This window comes from Heptranchias perlo, chromosome 3, assembly GCF_035084215.1.
Source record: "Heptranchias perlo isolate sHepPer1 chromosome 3, sHepPer1.hap1, whole genome shotgun sequence".
NCBI classification, from domain to species: domain Eukaryota; kingdom Metazoa; phylum Chordata; class Chondrichthyes; order Hexanchiformes; family Hexanchidae; genus Heptranchias; species Heptranchias perlo.
The window spans coordinates 41419404-41440691 of NC_090327.1; the positions used below are offsets into that span (position 1 = coordinate 41419404).

Sequence of the window (21288 nt, forward strand, 5' to 3'; positions counted from 1 at the left end):
TTGCAAGGTCTCACACAGGTCATCCAAACTGCCGTCCAGCAGGGTGGAAGGGGTGATGTGGGGCTAGGCCATGAGAGAGAAGATGGTAAACGGGGACATGGAAGTGTGGACGCTACTCAAGGTGCCCCCACGTCTCACCCATTGCCCCCCTCTCAACCAGTGCCCGCAATGGTGCCTCCTCTCCAGGTGGCCAAGTCTGCCCCTGCACAGGTGCAGGAGGAGCAGTCTGTGAAGGTGCCCTCACGGGCACCGAAACCCAGGGGGCGTCGGCCCAAAGCATCTACCCGGTCAGGGCACGAACAGGAGCAACCTGCCACTACCTCTGCTGGAGCCACAGGGGTAGCACCACGTAGGGGTTCCCGAAAACGTAAAGCAAAGGTTTTTTGAACACAAAGGGAATGCACCAGGGTGTCTGACAAATTGTTGTTTTTATTTTTAGTCCTTGAATGCACATACACAATAAACACAATTGTTCTCACCACTGCTGCCACCTCTTGTCCATTCTTCAGCGGCTTGTGCAATAGGTCCCTTCCGTGCGCCTCATCATGACGACGAACACCTGGTCCCACCCATTGGGCATAATGCAGTGGGTGCAGGGGTACTGGCACCACTCTTCTGTGGAGGGGGCTGGTATGGACCCTTGTCTCTGCATGTGATGAGATGTGAACGCCTCAGACAGTGTGATGTTAGGAGAACCGTTGGCATATGAGTGCCTCCCTGGCCTGACGAGCATCCAGGTGAGCCGGTGTTCGGCCCATGGGTCGTTCCTCCTCCTCTCGCTCGTACTCCTCCTCCTCATCGTCGTCCTCAATGTGGGTGGCGGGTGTGCATGGGGCCTCCTCCAGCGGAACCCCTCTCTGTTGTGCCATGTTGTGCAGGGCACAGCAGACAACTATAATTCGTCCCACTATGAGTGGCGTGTATTGGAGCGCTCCCCCAGAACGATCAAGGCACCTGAAGCGCATCTTGAGCAGCCCTATAGCCTGCTCAATTGCAGACCTGGTAGCAATGTGGCTGTCATTATATCGACGCTGCGGCTCGGTGATGGGGTTCCTCAGAGGTGTCATAAGCCACGTGTGCAGGGGATATCCCTTGTCGCCGAGGAGCCAGCCGTTGCCGGTGTTGGGTGCGTGGAAGAGGGGCGGGACGGTGGACTCTCTGAGGATGAAGGCATCGTGGCAGCTGCCAGGGTATCTGGCGCACACGTGTAGGAATCTCTGGCGGTGGTCACAAATGAGCTGGGCGTTCATGGAGTGATACCCCTTCCTGTTGATGAACAGCCCTGGCTCATGTGGAGGTGCCCATATTGCTATGTGGGTGCAATCGATTACACCCTGCACCCGTGGGAAGCCAGCCACAGCATGGAATCCAACCGCCCTCTCCATCTGGCTGCGCTCATCCATGGCGAAGTTGATGTAGTTCGAGGCCCTGTGGAACAACCCATCGGTGACCTGCCTTATGCACTTGTGTGCAGACGACAGACAGACCCCGGTGATGTCCCCGGTGGCACCCTGGAACGATCCGGAGGCGAAGAAGTTGAGGGCAGTGGTGACTTTGACGGCGACGGGTAAGAAGGTGCTGCTTGGTCCATCCGGGAGCAGCTCGTCATTAAGGAGGTTGCAGATGTCGGCGACTACCTGGCGAGTGACTCTGAGCCTACGTATGCACTGCTCCTCGGAGAGGTCCATGAAGCTGAGCCTCGGTCTGTACACCCTGTGCAGAGGGTAGTGCCTCCTGCGACGCATCTCTCTCTGCGGTTGCCCTCCCTCCTGCTGTGCAGGTGGATGTGCCACAGCACCGTGTTGTGGGGCTCCACATCTCTGAGGCGGACGGCGTGGACTGCGAGGCTGCTGGGGCTGGTGATGCTGTTCGTCCTCCGAGGATGTCAAGGCAGCACCCATCTGGCAGGTGTAGGTCTGCGGGGTTGTGCACGGTAGGTAAGTGTGTCCTCGCACCGGGGTTGCAGTTCCACGTCAGTGAATCTTCTTGCTTGGAGGAGGGTGGTGGACGGCAAGCGTTGCCCTATGTTACGGAGTGTCCTCCTGCGTTGGTGAAGGCTCTCCCCCCCGCCCCCCCAACCACCTGTGGAATGCACCTTGCCAGCTGCCACAGGCTGCTGGCTGCAACACGTCCGTTTGGAGTGAGAGTGTTTCCCCCAGTATGGGAAACAGTCTCAGTTCAAGGTAAAATCCCACCCTTCCTAATAAAACAGCTCAATCAGGTCAGTTAATGACCTGAAATAGCTAAATAAATACTCTCAAGTGGCATCCCGCTGGCTTTAATTGCCTGCGGGATTCCCACCAGCGGGGGCTGCGCGCGCACGCCAGCGCGTCAGCGGGGAACCCGGAAGTGGGCGGGATCGAGGCGGGTCCGGTCGGGCTCCTGCATTTCACGATTTTCGAGGCCCCCCCGCCGAGAACACAACCGATAGCGGGTGCTAAAATTGGGCCCAGAATGTCCAGTTGTATTAAAAACAGATAACTTTTCTTTCCTGCTGGTGGGGTTACGTGTAGTGTGACATGAACCCAAGATCCCGGTTGAGGCCGTCCTCATGGGTGCAGAACTTGGCTATCAATTTCTGCTCGACGATTTTGCGTTGTCGTGTGTCTCGAAGGCCGCCTTGGAGAACGCTTACCCGAAGATCGGTGGCTGAATGTCCTTGACTGTTAAAGTGTTCCCCGACTGGGAGGGAACCCTCCTGTCTGGCGATTGTTGCGCAGTGTCCGTTCATCCGTTGTCGCAGTGTCTGCATGGTCTCGCCAATGTACCATACTCCGGTTCATACTCCTGTGACTCGGCCAACGTTGTCTACCTCATACGTTGCAGGAAAGGATGCCCCGGAGCATGGTACATTGGCGAGACCATGCAGACACTGCGACAACGGATGAACGGACACTGCGCAAGTTCTGCACTGCTAGCTGATGTTAGGGTAAAGAAAGGCAAAACAATTGTTGATTTTATAGAAAAGATGTTTTTAAATTCCAGAAGCATATCGAACGATGACCATGTGGGCAAGTACTCGGCTGCACATTTAAAAAAAAATACAATTGTGCCTGCCATAACTGTCAATTTTCATCTTAGATTAGCGTAGATAAGTTTGATCACTTGATCAGAGCACATTGGAGAAAGAGGGGAGTACTTTAGATAGGGTAGTGGAAATATTGGCTCAACAGGATCCTGCTACTTTCCATCCTTCATAGCAGAAGCAGTGTCTGGAAATGAGACTTTCTGAAGAAGCCCAGTGTGCATTGGCATGCCCGACACTGCGCACAAATTCCTGCCGAAATATTCCCATAATTAATTTTACTGCTAATGTTAGCTCTCAAATGTCACCACTGTGAAGCCCAAATTAACAAGTTTTAGCTCTCAAGCGGCAAGGAACAGAACGCTAAGACTGATTTCTTCTGTAGTGCTTTAATCTGAAAAAGTTATGATTCCTTTTCATGAGGTTCTTTTGCTCATTCTTTTGCAATGTGGACAGTGGCTGATCACTTACAGGTATGGGTTTTAGTGCAGCCCCAGCTAAATAAAGTTGCAGTACTGTGTGCAGTTTTGTTGACCCAAAAAGACCAGAAAGGTCCCTGGTTTGACCCTCATTCTATGCATAAATTATATGTCTTCCTACATATTTCAGTTGATAGCAAGTACTTTATACCCTCTGTTAATGAAATGTTAACTGTCAGGAGAATAGATATCATCTACTTCGAAAACTGTTATCTACAATAAAGCTTTTTAATATAAATGATTTATAGATACTGGATCATTATGAAATTGATTCCATTATACAGTATTGTTTCAGAAGTCATGCATGTCATAACCATGCTGTTGTTTTACCAACTAGTGATCTGCCTTATACTAGATCAATGTGAATCTCCATAATCTGCTGTGACTCTGAATTAATTTCATAGATTTTACAGCATAGAAACAGGCCATTGAACCCAACTGGCCCATGCCTGTGTTTATGCTCTGCACGAGCCTCCTCCCACCCCTCTTCATTTAACCATTGAATTAATACAAGGCACTGGAATTTTTCTTCCCTCAAACCAAAACTGTGAAAATTGTCAGAACCAAATATCAGAGCTCTAGAGGGCGTTCCCATTTTGTCCACTTGTGCCGATATTTTTAAATACATACAGAGCTTCTGTGAGCATCTCTCAATGCCTATTGAAGCAGCGAAGCAAACTGGCGGTCACTCAAACACTTCATCTCATATCAGCAGCATGCCTCATAAATTGTGCAAAGAATGACAGCTCCAAATGGGAAACCAATCATCACAAATGTAAAATCCTTAAATAGTTTGTGTACTTCTTTAAAAATGATGGAATTTTTTTGAAAATAAGGTTTTAGTTAGGTCCTATGCCCAGAGTATTCCTAGATAAGTCAAATTAAGGAATGCTTGATAGCCCAGTACATTAGTCCAGTGAGTAGCTACGTCATACAAACTAGGAAGGACAACCTGTGCTGATAGCTGATCTCAGCTATGGTGGCAGAATACAACTGGCCTCAGATCCTCTAGATTAGGGAAGAGGGAGGGTAAAAATTATCTAAGGTTTCCACTCCTGATCACTATCCAGTGATTCCTGTTAGAAGCATGCATGTGTGAATGTCAAGTGAGGACAGAATCTGACTCAGCTGTGATGCCTTCTGTTGTACAATAGTCTGCCACTATTCACTCACTGTTAAGGCTCATACGTCGATAATGGTCATTTGGGTAAGGTACAAGAGGGCAATTGGTACCCACAGAGCAGTGCCCCAAAGATATAAAGCTTCAGGAAATAAAAAGTGGAAGAGAGAAAATTAGTAAAACAAAAATTCAAATTGAATTTTAATTGACGTCTATTGACACCTAGGGCTCGATTTTACCACCCGCTATCGGGTGCGTTCTCGGCTGGGGGGGCCCCGAAAATCGCGAAATCCAGGAGCGGGACCGGATCCCGCCTCGATCCCGCCCACTTCCGGGTTCCCCGCTGACGCGCCGGCGTGCGCGCGCAGCCCCCACTGGTGGGAATCCCGCAGGCAATTAAAGCCAGCAGGATGCCACTTGACAATATTTAGTTAGGTATTTCAGGTCATTAACTGACCTGATTAAGGGACTATGTGGGATTTTTGAACAAAATGGGACTGTTTCCCACACTGGGGGAAACACTCCCAGCTCTGATGGACATGTTGCAGCTGTCAGCCTGTGGCAGCTGCAAAGGTCCATTTGACAGGTGGGGTGGGGGGGGGGGGGGGGGTGGGGTGGGGTGGAGACCCTCACCCGTTGCAGGAGGCCACTCTGTCACTTGGGACAAAGTTTGGGCTCCACCACCCTCCTGCTGACAGTCAAAGTCACCAACCTGCACACTTACCCCAGGGTCCGGAGACATGTACCTACCTTGCGGACCCCCTCAGATGTACATCTTCCGGATGGGGGCCGCCGTAGCTGCAGTCATGACCCCCTCGGAGGGCGAACAGCATCACCAGCCTCACCAGCCTCGCCGTCCACGCCGTCCACCTCTGACACGTGGAGCTCCACAACAGAGTGCTGTGCCACATCCACCTGTACAGCAGGAGGGAGGGCAACCGCAGAGAGAGATGCATCGCAGAGGGCACTACCCTCACCACAGGGTCCACAGACCGAGGCTCAGCCTCCTGGACCTCTCTGAGCAGCAGTGCACATGGAGGCTCAGAGTCACTCGACATGTAGCCGTGGACATCTGCAGCCTCTTTCATGCCGAGCTGCTCCCGGCTGGCCCGTGCACCATCCTCCTATCTGTCGCTGTCAAAGTCACCACTGCCCTCCCGAACTTCTCCTCCGCAGCCTTCCAGGGTGCAACCGGGGACATCGCCGATGTCTCTCAGTCATCTGCGCAGAAGAGCCCTGCAAATACACCTACACCCACTCTGCAGTGACACAATGGGTGGCATCAGTGGTGGGTCCTCATAGTGATACCCAGGAGCGGGCATTATTGCACAAACCAGACAGGATTCGCGAAGACATGGCAGTAGTGGTGCCAATATGTGTGATGTGAGTTGTTCTGAAATTCAATATAAGTAACAACCATGACGAACCCTCAAACACCCTTGTGCATCCCCTTCATGCTCACGACACGTTTGCCTTACGCTGCCTACTGCACATATGTGATGCATGCCCTGTGGCTGCAGCACAGGTGGTGGCAGGTTGAGTGAGGCTGGCCGTGAGAGAGATGCACGAGAGGGTGAGTATGGGATAGAGCCATGAGATTGGATGGGGATTGGGTTGCGTGGTAGTGGCGGGGTGAGTACTGGCGAGGTGAGTAGGTGCAGGTAAGATGAGGATGAGGTTTGAGTGGGTATGAGGGGTGATGTGACAGAGTAGTGTTGGCAGTGCCGAAGGAGATGTGGGGTGGGGGCAGTGATGTGGCAGACGGAGTGTAGGGGAAAGACTACGTGTACTCACTGTGGCTGACCTACTGAGGTCATTGGACCGCCTCCTGCACTGTGTGCAGGTGGGCGATATGTTGGTGGTGCAGGTGACCCCCTCTGCCACCCCGAGCCAGGCCTTCCTGGTGGCGGAGGCAGGCCGTTTCCTCCCGCCCGCCGGGTGGAAGATCTCTGTCCTCCCCCTCCTCCTCCTCACCCCATGTATTGATAGCTGGGGTGAGGCATCATTAAACTGGGAGCAGCCTTCCCCCTGGGCTGCTCCATGCAGTCATCTTTGCTATTGGTTGCAGCATCTGTCAGTGGAGGACTGCCCCTTTAAATAGAGCGCCTCCAGCTGACAGATCTTACTGCGCATGTGCAGCCCGCCCGACGCGCAGATCAGCAGCGGGGAACCCGGAGGAGCAGGTAAGTGAATCCAATTAGTGGTTTGCCTGCTACGATCGCGCGGGAAACCCACTAATTTCACCGGGCGCGTTACCCACGCGCCCGCTAGCCCATCCACCGAGAACCCGCAGCCCAGCTAAAATCAGGCCCCTAGCGTTTCCTCCAAAGTGGCAGTAACGCCTCAGTGAGGATTTTCAACTAATTTCTGTTCGGAACAATCCACTCCAAATCTCTACCATAGTGCTCACATGTTGCTGCCATAGGAATGTCACAAGAGAAAATTTTACACTCAACTTTACCTTCATGACCTATCCTCCTTAATGTACTTTTTGAAAGATGCATGAAGAGCATGATTTTCAAAAATTGCTGATTACCTTCCACAGTTCTATGCCAATGGGTTGGTGAGGAGGGTTATCACTGTAAATATCTTCAATCAGTTGCCTCCAAAACTGCAACCTCATCAGACCTGTTGTTTTCTGGGATACAAAATCTTGCACCTTAAAAAAAGGAAACCAAGAAACAAAATAAGGAATTAGGATGAAGGAACTATTGCATTGTGCCAGGTGCAATTTTTGGTTTAAATAACCATGTTCTTGTCTCATACTACAGTTTCCTATACTGTTGCACACAAGGATTCAAGACCAATTACAGGTCCAGGTCATGATGTGGAGATGCCGGTGATGGACTGGGGTTGACAATTGTAAACAATTTTACAACACCAAGTTATAGTCCAGCAATTTTATTTTAAATTCACAAGCTTTCGGAGATTTTCTCCTTCCTCAGGTAAACATTTACCTGAGGAAGGAGAAAATCTCCGAAAGCTTGTGAATTTAAAATAAAATTGCTGGACTATAACTTGGTGTTGTAAAATTGTTTACAAAGGTCCAGGTCAAGCAGGGATAGAGGCTGGGGAATAATTAAGCCAAGGCAGAGGGAGAGGACGGGGAAGCAAGAAGACCACCTCAAGTAGTTCAGCTGGGGACAAAGAAACCAACTACTGGGTGGAGCTTGGAGATGGTTATAGGGATCTCAAGGATGACTTGACAAGGCCAATTTGGAGATCTTTACAGTCAGGTCCTTCTTGGTCAGATTTTAAAAACAAAAATGCCTCAAAAATGCCGCAAGATCTCTTCATTTTTGAACAGGCACAGCTAGATCACAATGGGATTCTGTACATAAACACTTAAGTAAACATTTTATAATGGCAATACTGTATGCAAACAACTGCCTGTCATAATGTAATTGCAAACTCCAGCCACGTGGTGGCACAATTCTCCCAACCTAGTCCATAATCTTGCTTTCTCATAATTTTCACCATCTCCTCTTTTATCAATGTTTTAAATCCAATTTTGGGTTTTTTTGCGCGATAAATGTGGTATCTAACAACCTGAGAGACTTTAGTTACGTGGGTAGACTGGAGATGCTGGGGTTGTTCTCCTTGGAAGATTGAGAGGAGATTTGACAGAGGTATTTAAAATCATGCAGGGTCCAGACAGAATAGATAGAGAGAAACTGTTCCCATTGGTGGAAGGGTCAAGAACCAGAGGACATGAATCTAAGGTGATTGGCAAAAGAACCAAAGGTGACATGAGGAAAAACATTTTACGCAGCGAGTGGTGATCTGGAATGCTGTGCCGGGGGGGGGGGGGGGGGGGGGGCGGTGGCGGGGACAGGTGGGGGAGGCAGATTCAATCATGGCCTTCAAAAGGGAACTGGATAAGTACTTGAAAGGAAAACGTTTGCAGGGCTACGGGGATAGGGTGGGGGAGTGGGACTAACTGGATTGTTCTTGCATAGAGCCGGCACGGACTCAATGGGCCGAATGGCCTCCTTCCTTGCTGTAACCTTTCTATGATTCTATTGGCCTCCCCCAGCACCAGCCACCCGATTACACAGAAATTGCAACACGGAAACAGGCTGTTCAGCCCAACCTGTCCATGTTGGTGTTTAACCTTTCCATGAGCAGTAGTCCTAATCCCACATGCCTGCCCTGTTCAAATATCTCTTTATTCCCTTTTCCTTCAGCCACCTAGCCAACCTTCTCTTAATTGCTGATATGGTCTCTACTTTAATCACCTAACTTTGGTAATGCAATACACAGCATCACAACCCATCTGGTCTCTGTTTTAAATCTTTTACATTTAATCTTGTAATATAATGTCCTCTTGATCTGGACCCCTCACTGGAAACATCTGTTTCTATCTACTCTTGTTTCGCCCCTTGACAATTTTACACACCTCCATCAAATTATCCAATAATCTCCTCTGGCTGCAGCTACTCAAACTCCACCCACCCTATTCGTTTTCCCCGATGGTATTGTGGTCGGCCTGAAGCCTATTAATTTGGGTCTAATGACCCCACCCACATCGCAACCAGTGACCTCAGACCCAACGACCCCTGACTCTGACCCCTTTTCTCCCAGTTGCCCTTCTTCATGGTGCGTATGCCACCAATGACTTCTTAAACATGAACCCTTTAGAAGCACTTACATGTACAAATACATGGCGCAGTATACTCCTCCTAATTCAAATTTGCTTAAATCTCCTCCAATCCTGCTGCTTATTTTTTACTGCCTCCTGCCACCCACCCCACCGGTCCTTTAAATATCACTATAATCTTCATAATATATTTACCATTGCAAATTATTCTCTTTCACTATAAGCAATGCCACAGTAGGCCAGTTAGTACTATATTAAAGTCTTGCTCAAAACACTTCCTTCCTTCATATAACACATTCCCTGCCATACTTTGTCGATAACACTCGTATTGTTATAAAACATCATACGTGTGACATGCCATAAGCAACGTAGCGCACACAAACCTCCTTTACCCCTCCCCCCCCCCCCCCACCCCCCCGCTACTCTGGAGGCCGTCTAGTCCCATACTTTCTACTCCCCACACAGGTGGAATGCAACAGCCTTGATATTACACCTGTCCATTCCATCACATTATCTAGTTATGTTCTTTTTCTCTGCCTCTTGATATACTACCATCGCCTTTTCCAGGTAGCAATGATCCCAACAATTTTCTTTTTAATTCCCAAATTTAAAAAAACTGTTGGCCACCACAGATATAGTTTACTTCACATAGTTAGAAGACACCGGCTGCTGCTGTTAAATTGAGCTTACATATCTGGAGGAAGAACCTTTCTATTCACCTAGTAACTCTACCATGCATGGAGAATCATTAATTTAAAAAGAAAAAACACATTTGCAATGGAGCTATTGAGACTACTTGCCTGAGCCACCTCCACATTGAAAGCTCTTAATGCAAACATTGAAGAGCGGAATTTTGAAGAAAGCAGCAGAGAGGACAGGAAACCTTCATAGTCTCGATTTCTATGAGGAAAAAGAGTACTGACTCATAATCATGAACTTGGCTTATTTTAGTCAGAATATAAGCACTAAAAACACCAAAACAAGTACAGCAGGAGAACTGAAATTTGACTATTGACTACAGTCAATTCCATTGATGTGAACTTGCTAGTGAGAAAATATATTGTAAATTTAAAATCATTTTCATTCATTGTCGCTCCTCTAAAATGCTGCATGTCAGGTTATTCCTACAATAGTACTGAAAACAGTAAGAAACAGTTCACATTATATCAACTTGTATGGTCTGAATTAAAATAATCATAGAAAATTCTAACAAATACACAAGTGCTGAATTCCTGTTGCGAGTTTAACGATAAGGACATATTATGACTTGGGACTAAAGAACACCATCGGGACCATACTTGCTCACCCCATTTCTTAGCTGGGCTCAACCCCACGTACCCATCTCCCCCACTCCCAAACAACTCCTGGGAGAGGCAAAAAGAACTGTAGCCAATTCGGGAAACCTCATCAAAAATTCCTCTCCGACCCCTCAAAGGCAATCAGGCCAGCCCCAGGATAAGCCAGCAATCTCACAAGGGCCAATTAATAATTTTCCAGCAACTACTCAACAAATTCCACATTGCATACCATGCTTAATTCCACTACTTTGGAGGTCCAACATTACCCACAGGGCCCAGCTGTGCTCCCTAACCTCTGGTGGCAATCTGCCAACTTAGAAATATGCCTCAATATCATTAAAACCTCCATGAGTACATCTCACACATTTCTACCTTATAGTTCCACATAGACCTGGTTACAAATACGTTAAGTCTATTCACACACTTTTAGCTGATTCTTCAACATGTGCACAGTACAAATGCAAACACATGCTAGTTTAAGGAAGGCATGACTGCATCTAATGTTCACTGATCATTCAGTAGCTATCAGTAAAGGCCAGTGTTACGAATTTGGGTTTTATGCGAGCATCTGCTCAGGTTCAGTGGTGTCAGTTTAAGTGGTCTGGTTGCCTGATTTAAAAAAAAAATGGGAATCCCTATCCACTGCTCTATATTTTCTAGCATGGTAGCAAGACCCAGGGGTGTAACCACAAAACTCCCTGTGATCTGGACTGCATCATCATGTCCTAAGCAGGTGTACTTCTTTAATCTCACTGAAAGCAGACAGAGTTAACACTAGGTGAGGCAAATTTGGTTCGATTCATAAGCTGCTTTATTCCACGGTATACAAAACATATAGAACACAGAGTATGATGAAAGTCACTTGGTAAAATCAGTTCAACTTCTGTTCAAGCACCCATACAAAAATAAAGAGCATTTGCATACTAGCACATCTGGAATGTTACTTAACGTGGATAAACTCTGCTTTCTACCCCAGCAAGAGTGCAAAGGTTATTTCTCCCTCAGCCTTTCGACTGCCTTAACTCTTTTTGCAGCCTTTCTGCTGCTTTACTGCAGTACTAATTTTTAAAACGAAGCTTCTCATCAAAGACTAGCAGAGATGAAAGCAATTTGTCAACACCAAGGGGCTAGATGTCACCTGAATGACTAGACATTGTTAACAAATGGGCCATTGTTTGGGGAACTCTTCAAAACAACAGTCCATCCCACATTTAAGACCCTTCTTGACTGCCACTGGATTGATGACAGCATGGGACTGGCTGGAGCAGATAAAATACATTTTGCCTAAAAGTGATTAAGATAGCTCATGCATGGGCCCTATTCATGGGAAAATCACAGAAACCTGAACCTTAACAGTAAGCAAGAAATGTTGTTGTAGCTAAGGAAATCAGCTATCGGAAAAAGGGTGCCTTCTACCCCAGCAAGGAGTAAACTCCTTCAGGTTTGCAAAAGGATGACAACTGCATTTTTCACTGTAAAATGCACATAATCCTGCTGACATTCATACTTTCCAGTGAGGCAAAACAATCCAATCTTCAAGCCCCAATGTATGAAAAATAAATTACATACAAACGTCACCTTAAAAAAATTACTATTAGTCTGTCTGTGTCAATTGTACCTTATACAAACATGCAAGTCAGGATTTACAATAGCTGTAATTGCCAGGGCTCTCGGCTAATTGGATTCAATATACATTTAGTGCAATGGAAGAGTGATGTTAGACATACAATTGGTACAACAGAAGATAGCGATACTGTAGCTGTAATGTTGCAATTACGTTGAAAATACAGAGAGATACACATAAGGCGCACAGCACTTGCAATAGGGCAAAGATACTAAGATTATCATGAGGAGAGTTCAGAAATTGGGAGTACTTCCACTGGAGCAGAGAGGACAAGAGAAGATTTAATAGTGGGCTGAATGGTATCCTTCTATGCTGGAAATTTCTAGGCTCTAAATAAAGTGCGGCACAGAGACTCATTTCAAGTGCACAGTGGGTTGAGTTTAAGTGTACAATCGGTAGGTGGCAGTCTAACAGCAAAGGTGGATAGTGGGTGCAGTAGTTCCGAAATGCAGTCGAAGGGTAGAGGTTGTTCATTTGAGCTGTATTTCTGTCAGTGGGTGGTATGGCTCGGGTGCGAGCACACACCTCATTTAAATGGGGGGGGGTGGGGATGGGTGCGGTGCTGCAGTGAAAATGAGTCTCGGGAGCAAAAATAGGCATTAGTATCATAGGAACAGGAGTAGGCCATTCAGCCCCTTGAACCTGCTCAGCCATGTGATAAGATCATGGCTGATCTGTGATCCAACTCCATAAACCGGCCTTTGGCTCATATCCCTTAATACCCTTGGTTGCCAAAAAGCTATCTATCTCAGATTTAAATTTAGCAATTGAGCTAGCATCAATTGCCATTTGCGGAAGAGAGTTCCAAACGTCTACCACCCTTTGTGTGTAGAAATGTTTTCTAATCTCACTCCTGAAAGGTCTGGCTCTAATTTTTAGACTGTGCCCCCCTACTCCTAGAATCCCCAACCAGCGGAAATAGTTTCTCTCTATCCACCCTATCCGTTCCCCTTAATATCTTATAAACTTTGATCAGATCACCCCTTAACTTTCAAAACTCTAGAGAATACAACCCCAATTTGTGTAATCTCTCCTCGTAACTTAACCCTTGAAGTCTGGGTATCATTTTAGTAAACCTACGCTGCACTCCCTCCAAGGCCACTATGTCCTTATGAAGGTGCGGTGCCCAGAACTGCTCACAGTATTCCAGGTGCGGTCTAACCAGGGTTATGTATAGCTGCAGCATAACTTCTGCCCCCTTGTACTCTAGTCCTCTAGATATAAAGGCCAGCATTCCATTTGCCTTAATGATTATTTTCTGCACCTGTTCATGACACTTCAATGATCTATGAACCTGAACCAGTAAGTCCCTTTGGACATCCACTGTTTTTAAACTTTTTACCATTTAGAAAGTACCCTGTTCTATCCTTTTTTGATCCAAAGTGGATGACCTCACATTTGCCTACATTGAATCCCATTTGCCACAGTTTTGCCCATTCACCTAATCTATCAATATCCCTTGATAATTTTATGTTTTCATCTACACTGCTTACAATGCCACCAATCTTTGTGTCATCGGCAAACTTAGATATGAGACTTTCTATGCCTTCATCTAAGTCGTTAATAAATATTGTGAATAATTGAGGCCACAAGGCAGATCCCTGCGGGTCTCCACTAGTCACATCCTGCCAATGTGAGTACCTACCCATTATCCCTACTGTCGCCTTTCGCTCAGCCAACTTCCTAACCAAGTCCGTACTTTTCCCTCGATTCCATGGGCTTCGATCTTAGCTAACAGTCTCTTATGTGGGACCTTATCAAATGCCTTCTGGAAGTCCATATAAATAACATCCATTGACATTCCCCTGTCCACTACTTTAGTCACCTCTTCAAAAAATTCAATCAGGTTTGTCAGGCACGACCTACCTTTCACAAATCCATGCTGGCTCTCTCTGATTAACTGAAAATTCTCGAGCTGTTCAGTCACCCTATCCTTAATTATAGACTCCAGCATTTTCCCCACAACAGATGTTAGGCTAACTGGTCTATAATTCCCTGGTTTCCCTCTCTCCCCTTTCTTAAATAGCAGAGTGACATGTGCAATTTTCCAATCTAGAGGGACAGTTCCTGAATCTGGAGAACTTTGAAAGATTATAGTTAGGGCATCTGCAATGTGCTCACCTACTTCCTTTAAAACCCTGGGATGGAAACCATCTGGTCCTGGGGATTTGTCACTCTTTAGTGCTATTATTTTCTTCATTACTGTTGCTTTACTTATGTTAATTTTATCGAGTCCCTGTCCCCAATTCAATATAAGTTTCCTTGGGATTTCCGGCATGAAATCAGGTGAATCACCTGACGAAGGAGAAAGCCTCCGAAAGCTTGTGATTTTCAAATAAAACTGTTGGACTATAACCTGGTGTTGTAAGATTCTTCACAGTTTACTGTGGACAGTCTCTGTCTCATCCCATTGAAGTCAGCTTTACCCAAGTCTGGAATCTTAGCAGCTGATTAACTTTTTTTTCCCTTTCAAACACTACCTTGAACTCGATCATGTTATGATCGCTATTGGATACATGTTCACGCACAGTTAAGCTGTTAACTAAATCTGGTTCATTACTCATTCCTAAATCTAGTATGGCTTGCCCCCTTGTTGCCTCTAGGACATACTGCTGTTGAAAACTATCCTGGACACACTCAAGAAATACACTACCTTTCTGACAGTTGCTAGTTTGCTTTTCCCAATCTATGTGAATGTTGAAGTCCCCCATTAAGACCACTATGCCTTTCTTACATGCTTGCCTAATCTCTGCATTTATACAATCTAGCACTTCAGAGCTGCTGCCAGGGGTCCTATATACAACACCCACTATAGTCTTGGATCCTTTCCTATTTCTCAATTCAACCCATAAGGTTTCTGTTGGCTGCTTACCTCTCGTTATATCCTCCTTTATCATTGAATTGATTTCATTTCTAATCATTAAGGCTACTCTTCCCCCTCTTCCATTTCCCTATCTCTCCTGTTGACCTTATAACCTGGTATATTTAGTTCCCAATCCTGACCATCCTGCAGCCATATCTCAGTAATAGCTATCATGTCATACCCTCCAATTTGAATGTGTACCTGTAGTTCATTAAATTTTTTCCTTATACTCCGTGCATTTGTGTATAGAACTCTTAGTTGGGCCACACACCCTAGCCTGACCTTCAGCTTTGATACTGGGTTAATTGCTTTACACCTTCTAGTTTTCACTATCTGTAGTGCCAAAAAGTACACTTTCTGTGTCAACCAATGCATTGGAGGCGAGACGGGGCGGGACTCAAGGCAGGACTTATAGCAAACACAGACTTACGGCAGGATTGACAGCAATGTATTTTGCATCAAAGTTTATTCACTCAGCAAACAGCAAAGCAAGATTGACGGGGGAATTACCCAATCATCTCCATTCTGGCCAGACCTCCAGTGCACTGCTGGCACAGTAGTGCAGAGATGCAGTATAGACAGCGGTATCCTTGCACTCACCTGACAAGCTGCAGACAGTAGTGATCATGCCCAGGGGCCGCTGCCTCGGTATTGGCCCCGCGCACTCTTTCTACCACGTGCGCTGTGCGACCCTTTATGAGCAAAGCATTCCTCAGCACACGCACAGACCTGACACTCGCGGCAGCGCTGAACACCATCGCACAGCGCGTGCCTTCACCCTCCTTTCACCAGCAGTGCATTGATAAATACAGTCCCCGCCTGTCCCTCTCTCATCCCGTCCGGGTAACAACCGTAATCGGTTTAAAGTCTCACATTGATTTTGAAAGGTGTCATTCTACTTTTAATGCCTAACTTCTTTTATCGCGAAAAACTCTTAAATCTCGTTTGCTGTAAACAAACCACGTTATTCTTTTTTGTGTCGATTCTTGGAACCTTTAAATTTGTGATCACGTGACGACGAGAAAGCGCGTGATGGTGTCACGTGACAAGGACCGGTCCGTATCATGTGACCGTGATCTGGGCAGTCAGTGGGAGCACGAGAATGGCGGTTGGTGGTTGCTGTTTGATGTGGTATCGGCTGTTAGCGTGGATACGCTGCTGGTGCATGGGGTTGGCTGTCGGTGTGCTGTTGCTCTTCCAGACGAGCGGGAGAGTTATTAGTGGGTAGGTGCCCGTTTGCTCCTTTATATTTCCTTTCCCCTTGTTTTGTGAAGTGTCACCCCGCGCTGTTACTCACCGTGCAGTTAAACTGTCAGCACCGAGCTGTGCGCCGTATTTCTGGCCCCCACTTGGGTTGACCCGCGACTCAGCCCCTCGGACGGATAGTTAGGCTCATAACTGGCAGTTCACTTTCCCAAATTTTCTAAAATGAGGACTTGGATTAAACAGTTGGTGAATTAAGCCTGGCGCATGGCACTGGCCTTGATCATTGGGGTATCGAGTTGGTTTGGCATGATAAAAGTTGTCCTATATGGGTCCATCCAGCACACCAGAGACCGTCATATAACTAATGGGGAAACTTTGATACGTGGGACAACAGTCACTAGCAGGCAACATCTGGAGGCTGAGTGTGAGATGATGGGCTAATACCCAAGTAGAGAAGGAACCAGAAACTGTTGGAGCTCTGCACATCCACCCAGTGAACCAACTACTCAATTGTCATAATGTGACTTTATTTTAAGGCCATTGCATATTTTATGGTGAGTTGGAATGTTCACTATGCCACTTAGGAGAAAGTTCTACTATTTGCAGGTCTAGTCCCATGTTTTTTGATTTTATAATGGCCAACTAGTGACTATTCTTCTTAGAGACAAGGTTAGTGTGGGTTGGCTCCAAGATGGAATACCTGGTATGGGGAGCATGGCACTGGGTCAGTCCATTGTGGCAGAATTGCTAATCTAGTCCAGGACCAACATCACTAAATTGCTGTTTGTGGGACCCTGCTGTGTGCAAATAGGCTGCTACATTACAACAGTGACTACATTTCAAAAGTACTTAATTGGCTAAAAATGTATTTTGGGATGACCTGAGGTCATGAAAGGGGCTATGTAAATGAAAGTTATTTTCCTTTACTCCTGGTTGCTGTTGATCATTGACCAGCTAGCTGGTTTTATTGGTAGACTTGGAGGCATAGACCTGTAATTAAGGAGTGGGTATTTTCCCACTGGTTCTGGAGAATTCTGCAAGCCAGTGCCCTAATGGATTGGTGGCCCTAGCTGAACAAACAGTAGGAACTGTGCCATGGCAAATTGCACTTTTATAGCTTTTAAACTCTAGCTGTGTGCATTTGGAAGTCCCTAAATATTGGCTGTTGCCAATGTGGGATTAGGTAAGTGGAGTGTTACTATAAGGATGGAGGGTGCACTCCATATCTTGTGTTGCTTTCTTAATAGTTTAGTTGGAGATTCTCAAGTATAGCAATAGGTTTCCATGTGTTTCAAATACCCAGTTGACCAAAGCAGTTGTTATGTTACACTATTAAACTGTCTGGCTCATACAAGACTAGGCACTTTTTTTGTACTAGGCACACTTTAGATGAGCCTCTGGAGTTTGCAACACCTGTGTATGTTACTTGTATTAGAGTCTTGATTAGTGGCTTTTGGGACTGTTCAGCTCACCCCCCCTCCCCCACGCATGGAGAGCATCCCAGTTAGTGCCAGAGGACCATCCTCTGCAATCATGCCCAACAATGGGGAGATTTTAGGCTTAGGTCAGGAGGAGTAACACAGATGACCAATGATTTAAACTGAGGTTTTTTTTTTAAGTGCCTATCAAAAATTAGGTTGTGCTTTTTAAATGAGTGATTGTTCATTTGATGAATAACACTTGGCTGGGCCCTGGCAAATGGTTTAATGTATCTGGCAGAGTGCTGCCTCTTTAGCACAGTTGACCTTTGCTACACATGAACATTGCATTGACTTTGTAAATGCAAGCGTTAGTCCACTTTTTCCAAGAGGATTATCAAAGTTCAGGCTGAGTTTTTTTTTTTCCCCCTTCATTGACAAAAATTAAGAATTTGACATAGCAATTAAGAGGATACAATGTTTTCTAAAGCTAAACAGATGAGAGGTGTTTTTTCCACAAAGCAAGATCCTAACTTGGATAAGTGAGATGATAGATGTGGGACTTTAATACAAAATCTTTCTGGCTAGGAGAGTACATTCATTATTCTTTGTGATGTACAGGGCAAGTACAGGTTTGTAAGTTGCATAAAGTAGTGGTTTTCAAACTTTTCAATTTTGGGGAACTCCCTGCAAATATTGACGTACTTCTCCTTTCATAGGGTAGTCACTCTGTTGAGAGATAGGGAGCTGGCAGTGGTAGGGAAGGGAGAGGTGACTATCCTGTCCAACAAGTTTGACATATTGGATTTCTGTGGGGAGAATGATAAGTCTGGGTAGGACTGTCAAATGGATTACAATGGCACTAAAAAACTAGATGGCTCAAGGGGGCTGTGAGGGGGGAGAGATTAGCTTTTCAACTAGTAATGCTGTCGTATTAGGAGACTCGATTAGTTATGGGGTAGATGCTATCTTTCAGTTCAGACAGAGTCCCAGAAAATCTGTTGCCTTCCAGGTAAGGGATACTTTGGAAAGACTGGAAAAGATTATGGAAGAGGAGGAGGAGCACTTAGTCACTGTGTTCGTGCAGGGGCCAATGATATAGTGGGGGGGCAAAAAGGCATGAAGTCCTGCAAAAAGCAGGCTTAGGAGCAGGACGTCAAGGATGGTACATGGAAGTTGGGTGATCAGAATTTTAGTGGGATTGGGGTCGAAGGAGCAAGAGGTAAGTGTCGTAGATGAGATTAGCTTGGTGGGTGGGGGAGTGGGATACGGGGAAGAAACTAGATAGAGATAAAGATTCAGGGCTATGGTGGGGACAGAACTGAATCTCCTACCACATCCAGTCATGAATGGTGGTGGACAATTAAACAACTAACGGGAGGAGGAGGAGGCTCTGTAAACATCCCCATCTTCAATGATAGCAGAATCCAGCACGTGTGTGCAAAAGACAAGGCTGAAGCGTTTGCAACCATCTGCAGCCAGAAGTGCCAAGTGGAGGATCCATCTTGGCCTCCTTCTGATATTCCCACCATCAGAGAAGCCAGTCTTCAGCCAATTCGATTCACTCCACGTGATATCAAGAGATGGCTGAGTCCACTGGATACAACAAAGGCTATGGGCCCTGACAACATCCTGGCTGTAGTGCTGAAGTCTTGTGCTCCAGAACTAGCCGCACCTCAAGCCAAACTGTTCCAGTACAGCTACAACACTCGACAATGTGGAAAATTGCCCAGGTATGTGCTGTCCACAAAAGGAAGAACAAATCCAATCCTGCCAATTACCGCCCCATCAGTCCACTCTTAATCATCAGCAAAGTGACGGAAGGTGTCGTCAACGGTGCTATCAAGCGGCACTTACTCGCCAATAACCTGCTCACCGATGCTCAGTTTGGGTTCTGCCAGGACCACTTGGCTCCAGACCTCATTACAGCCTTGGTCCAAACATGGACAAAAGAGCTGAATTCCAGAGGTGAGGTGAGAGTGACTGCTCTTGACGTCAAGGCAGCATTTGACCGAGTGTGGCACCAAGGAGCCCTAGTAAAATTGAAGTCAACGGGAATCGGGGAAAACTCTCCAGTGGCTGGCATCATAGCTAGCCCAAAGGAAGATGGTAGTGGTTTTTGGAGGCCAATCATCTCAGCCCCAGGACATTGCTGCAGGAGTTCCTCAGGGCAGTGTCCTAGGCCCAACCATCTTCCACTGCTTCATCAAAGACCTTCCCTCCATCGTAAGGTCAGAAATGGGGATGTTCGCTGATTGTACAGTGTTCAGTTCCATTCCAACCCCTCAGATAGTGAAGCAGTCCATGCCCGCATGTAGCAAGACCAGGTCAACATCCAGCCTTGGGCTGATAAGTGGCAAGTAACATTTGTGCCAGGCATCTGAGTCTAACCGCCTCCTTGACATTCAATGGCGTTACCATCGCCGGGTCACCATTGACCAGAAACTTAACTGGACCAGCCATATAAATGCTGTGGGTACAAGAGCAGGTCAGAGGCTAGGTATTCTGCAGTGAATGACTTACCTCCTGACTCCCCAAGCCTTTCCACCATCTACAAGGCACAAGTCAGGAGTGTGATGGAAAACTCTCCACTTGCCTGGATGAGTGCAGCTCCAACAACACTCAAGATGCTTGACACCATCCAGGACAAAGCAGCCCGCTTGATTGGCAGCCCATTCAACGCCCTAAACATTCACTCCCTTCACCACCATCCACAGGATGCACTGCAGCAACTTGCCAAGGCTTCTTCAACAGCACCTCCCAAACTGTGACCTCTACCACCTAGAAGGACAAGGGCAGCAGGCATATGGGAACGTGCAGGTGGTGTTGTTCCCCTCCAAGTCTCACACCATCCCGACTTGGAAATATATCGCCATTCCTTCATCGTAGCTGGGTCAAAATCCTGGAACTCCCTACCTAACAGCACTTTCCAATGAAAATTTAGGTAGGCCAAAATATTTTGAATTTAAAATGAAAATAAATAATTCATTTTTTTGTTTGAGGGAAGTGAGACAATACACAAATATTGTCTGGAGATAGCAGTTACTTTCAAGGGAATGTTGATGGAATTGCTTGTGATCAGAATATAATTAGATTGTTTGACAAGTACCACAGGCTGTTAAAATTCGAATATTTGCAAATTTGTCTCAATTGAAGTAGATGGAACTTGACTTATGTGATTGTCATAACCATTAAAGAAGTATTACAGTAAACAAAATTACCACTAGTCTTTATTTTCAGATCAGGTATAATTAACATGGGTAATATGAATTAATACTCTAATTACCTGCCTGTTGTTGAGAAAAATATCTAACATCTTCAAAGGAACATGTCTTATGTAAAAGGACTGCTTTTATCTGGAGTATCAGAAGGTTACGTAACCTTTGCCTATTCTGAAGCTCTTTTGTCTCGATTGCTTGTTTCCATGTTGTGGCAGAAATGGGAATGCACCCATTTTATGTTCATCAAATATTTAGTGAAAAGGGCGTTGAGTTTTTCCTGTTATTTCTAGAAAACAGTTTAAACATATTGTGTAGTCAAGCACTTTATTGCTGATTATTAATTGCATATTTGTTGCTTCTATGTACTTAAATCATGTAAGTAAATATAACTACCAGCTTTAGCCTGAGTAATATTATCTGATGATGTAGTGCTT

At 46.1% G+C, this 21288-nt stretch overlaps 2 protein-coding genes across 5 annotated transcripts in view; one reads left to right on the forward strand and one right to left on the reverse strand.

Moving 5' to 3' along the window:
- Window positions 1–16015, reverse strand: part of ndufaf6 (NADH:ubiquinone oxidoreductase complex assembly factor 6) — a 31501-nt gene extending 15486 nt beyond the window's left edge. The window contains exons 1-3 of one of the 2 annotated variants that reach the window (XM_067979202.1): window positions 15610–16015; window positions 10025–10124; window positions 7161–7283 (exon numbers count right to left, since the gene is read on the reverse strand). In XM_067979202.1, the coding sequence (XP_067835303.1) occupies window positions 7161–7283; window positions 10025–10124; window positions 15610–15767 (381 nt within the window). In that variant the 5' untranslated portion in view covers window positions 15768–16015. The remainder of the gene's footprint in view (window positions 1–7160; window positions 7284–10024; window positions 10125–15609) is intronic. The other variant, XM_067979203.1, reaches the window with a different exon arrangement.
- nagpa (N-acetylglucosamine-1-phosphodiester alpha-N-acetylglucosaminidase) overlaps window positions 15977–21288 on the forward strand; it is a 118365-nt gene continuing 113053 nt past the window's right edge. For 2 of the 3 annotated variants that reach the window (XM_067979201.1, XM_067979196.1), the window contains exon 1: window positions 15979–16233. In XM_067979201.1, the coding sequence (XP_067835302.1) occupies window positions 16112–16233 (122 nt within the window). In that variant the 5' untranslated portion in view covers window positions 15979–16111. Of the gene's footprint in view, window positions 16234–21288 lie in introns of all 3 variants that reach the window. The other variant, XM_067979200.1, reaches the window with a different exon arrangement.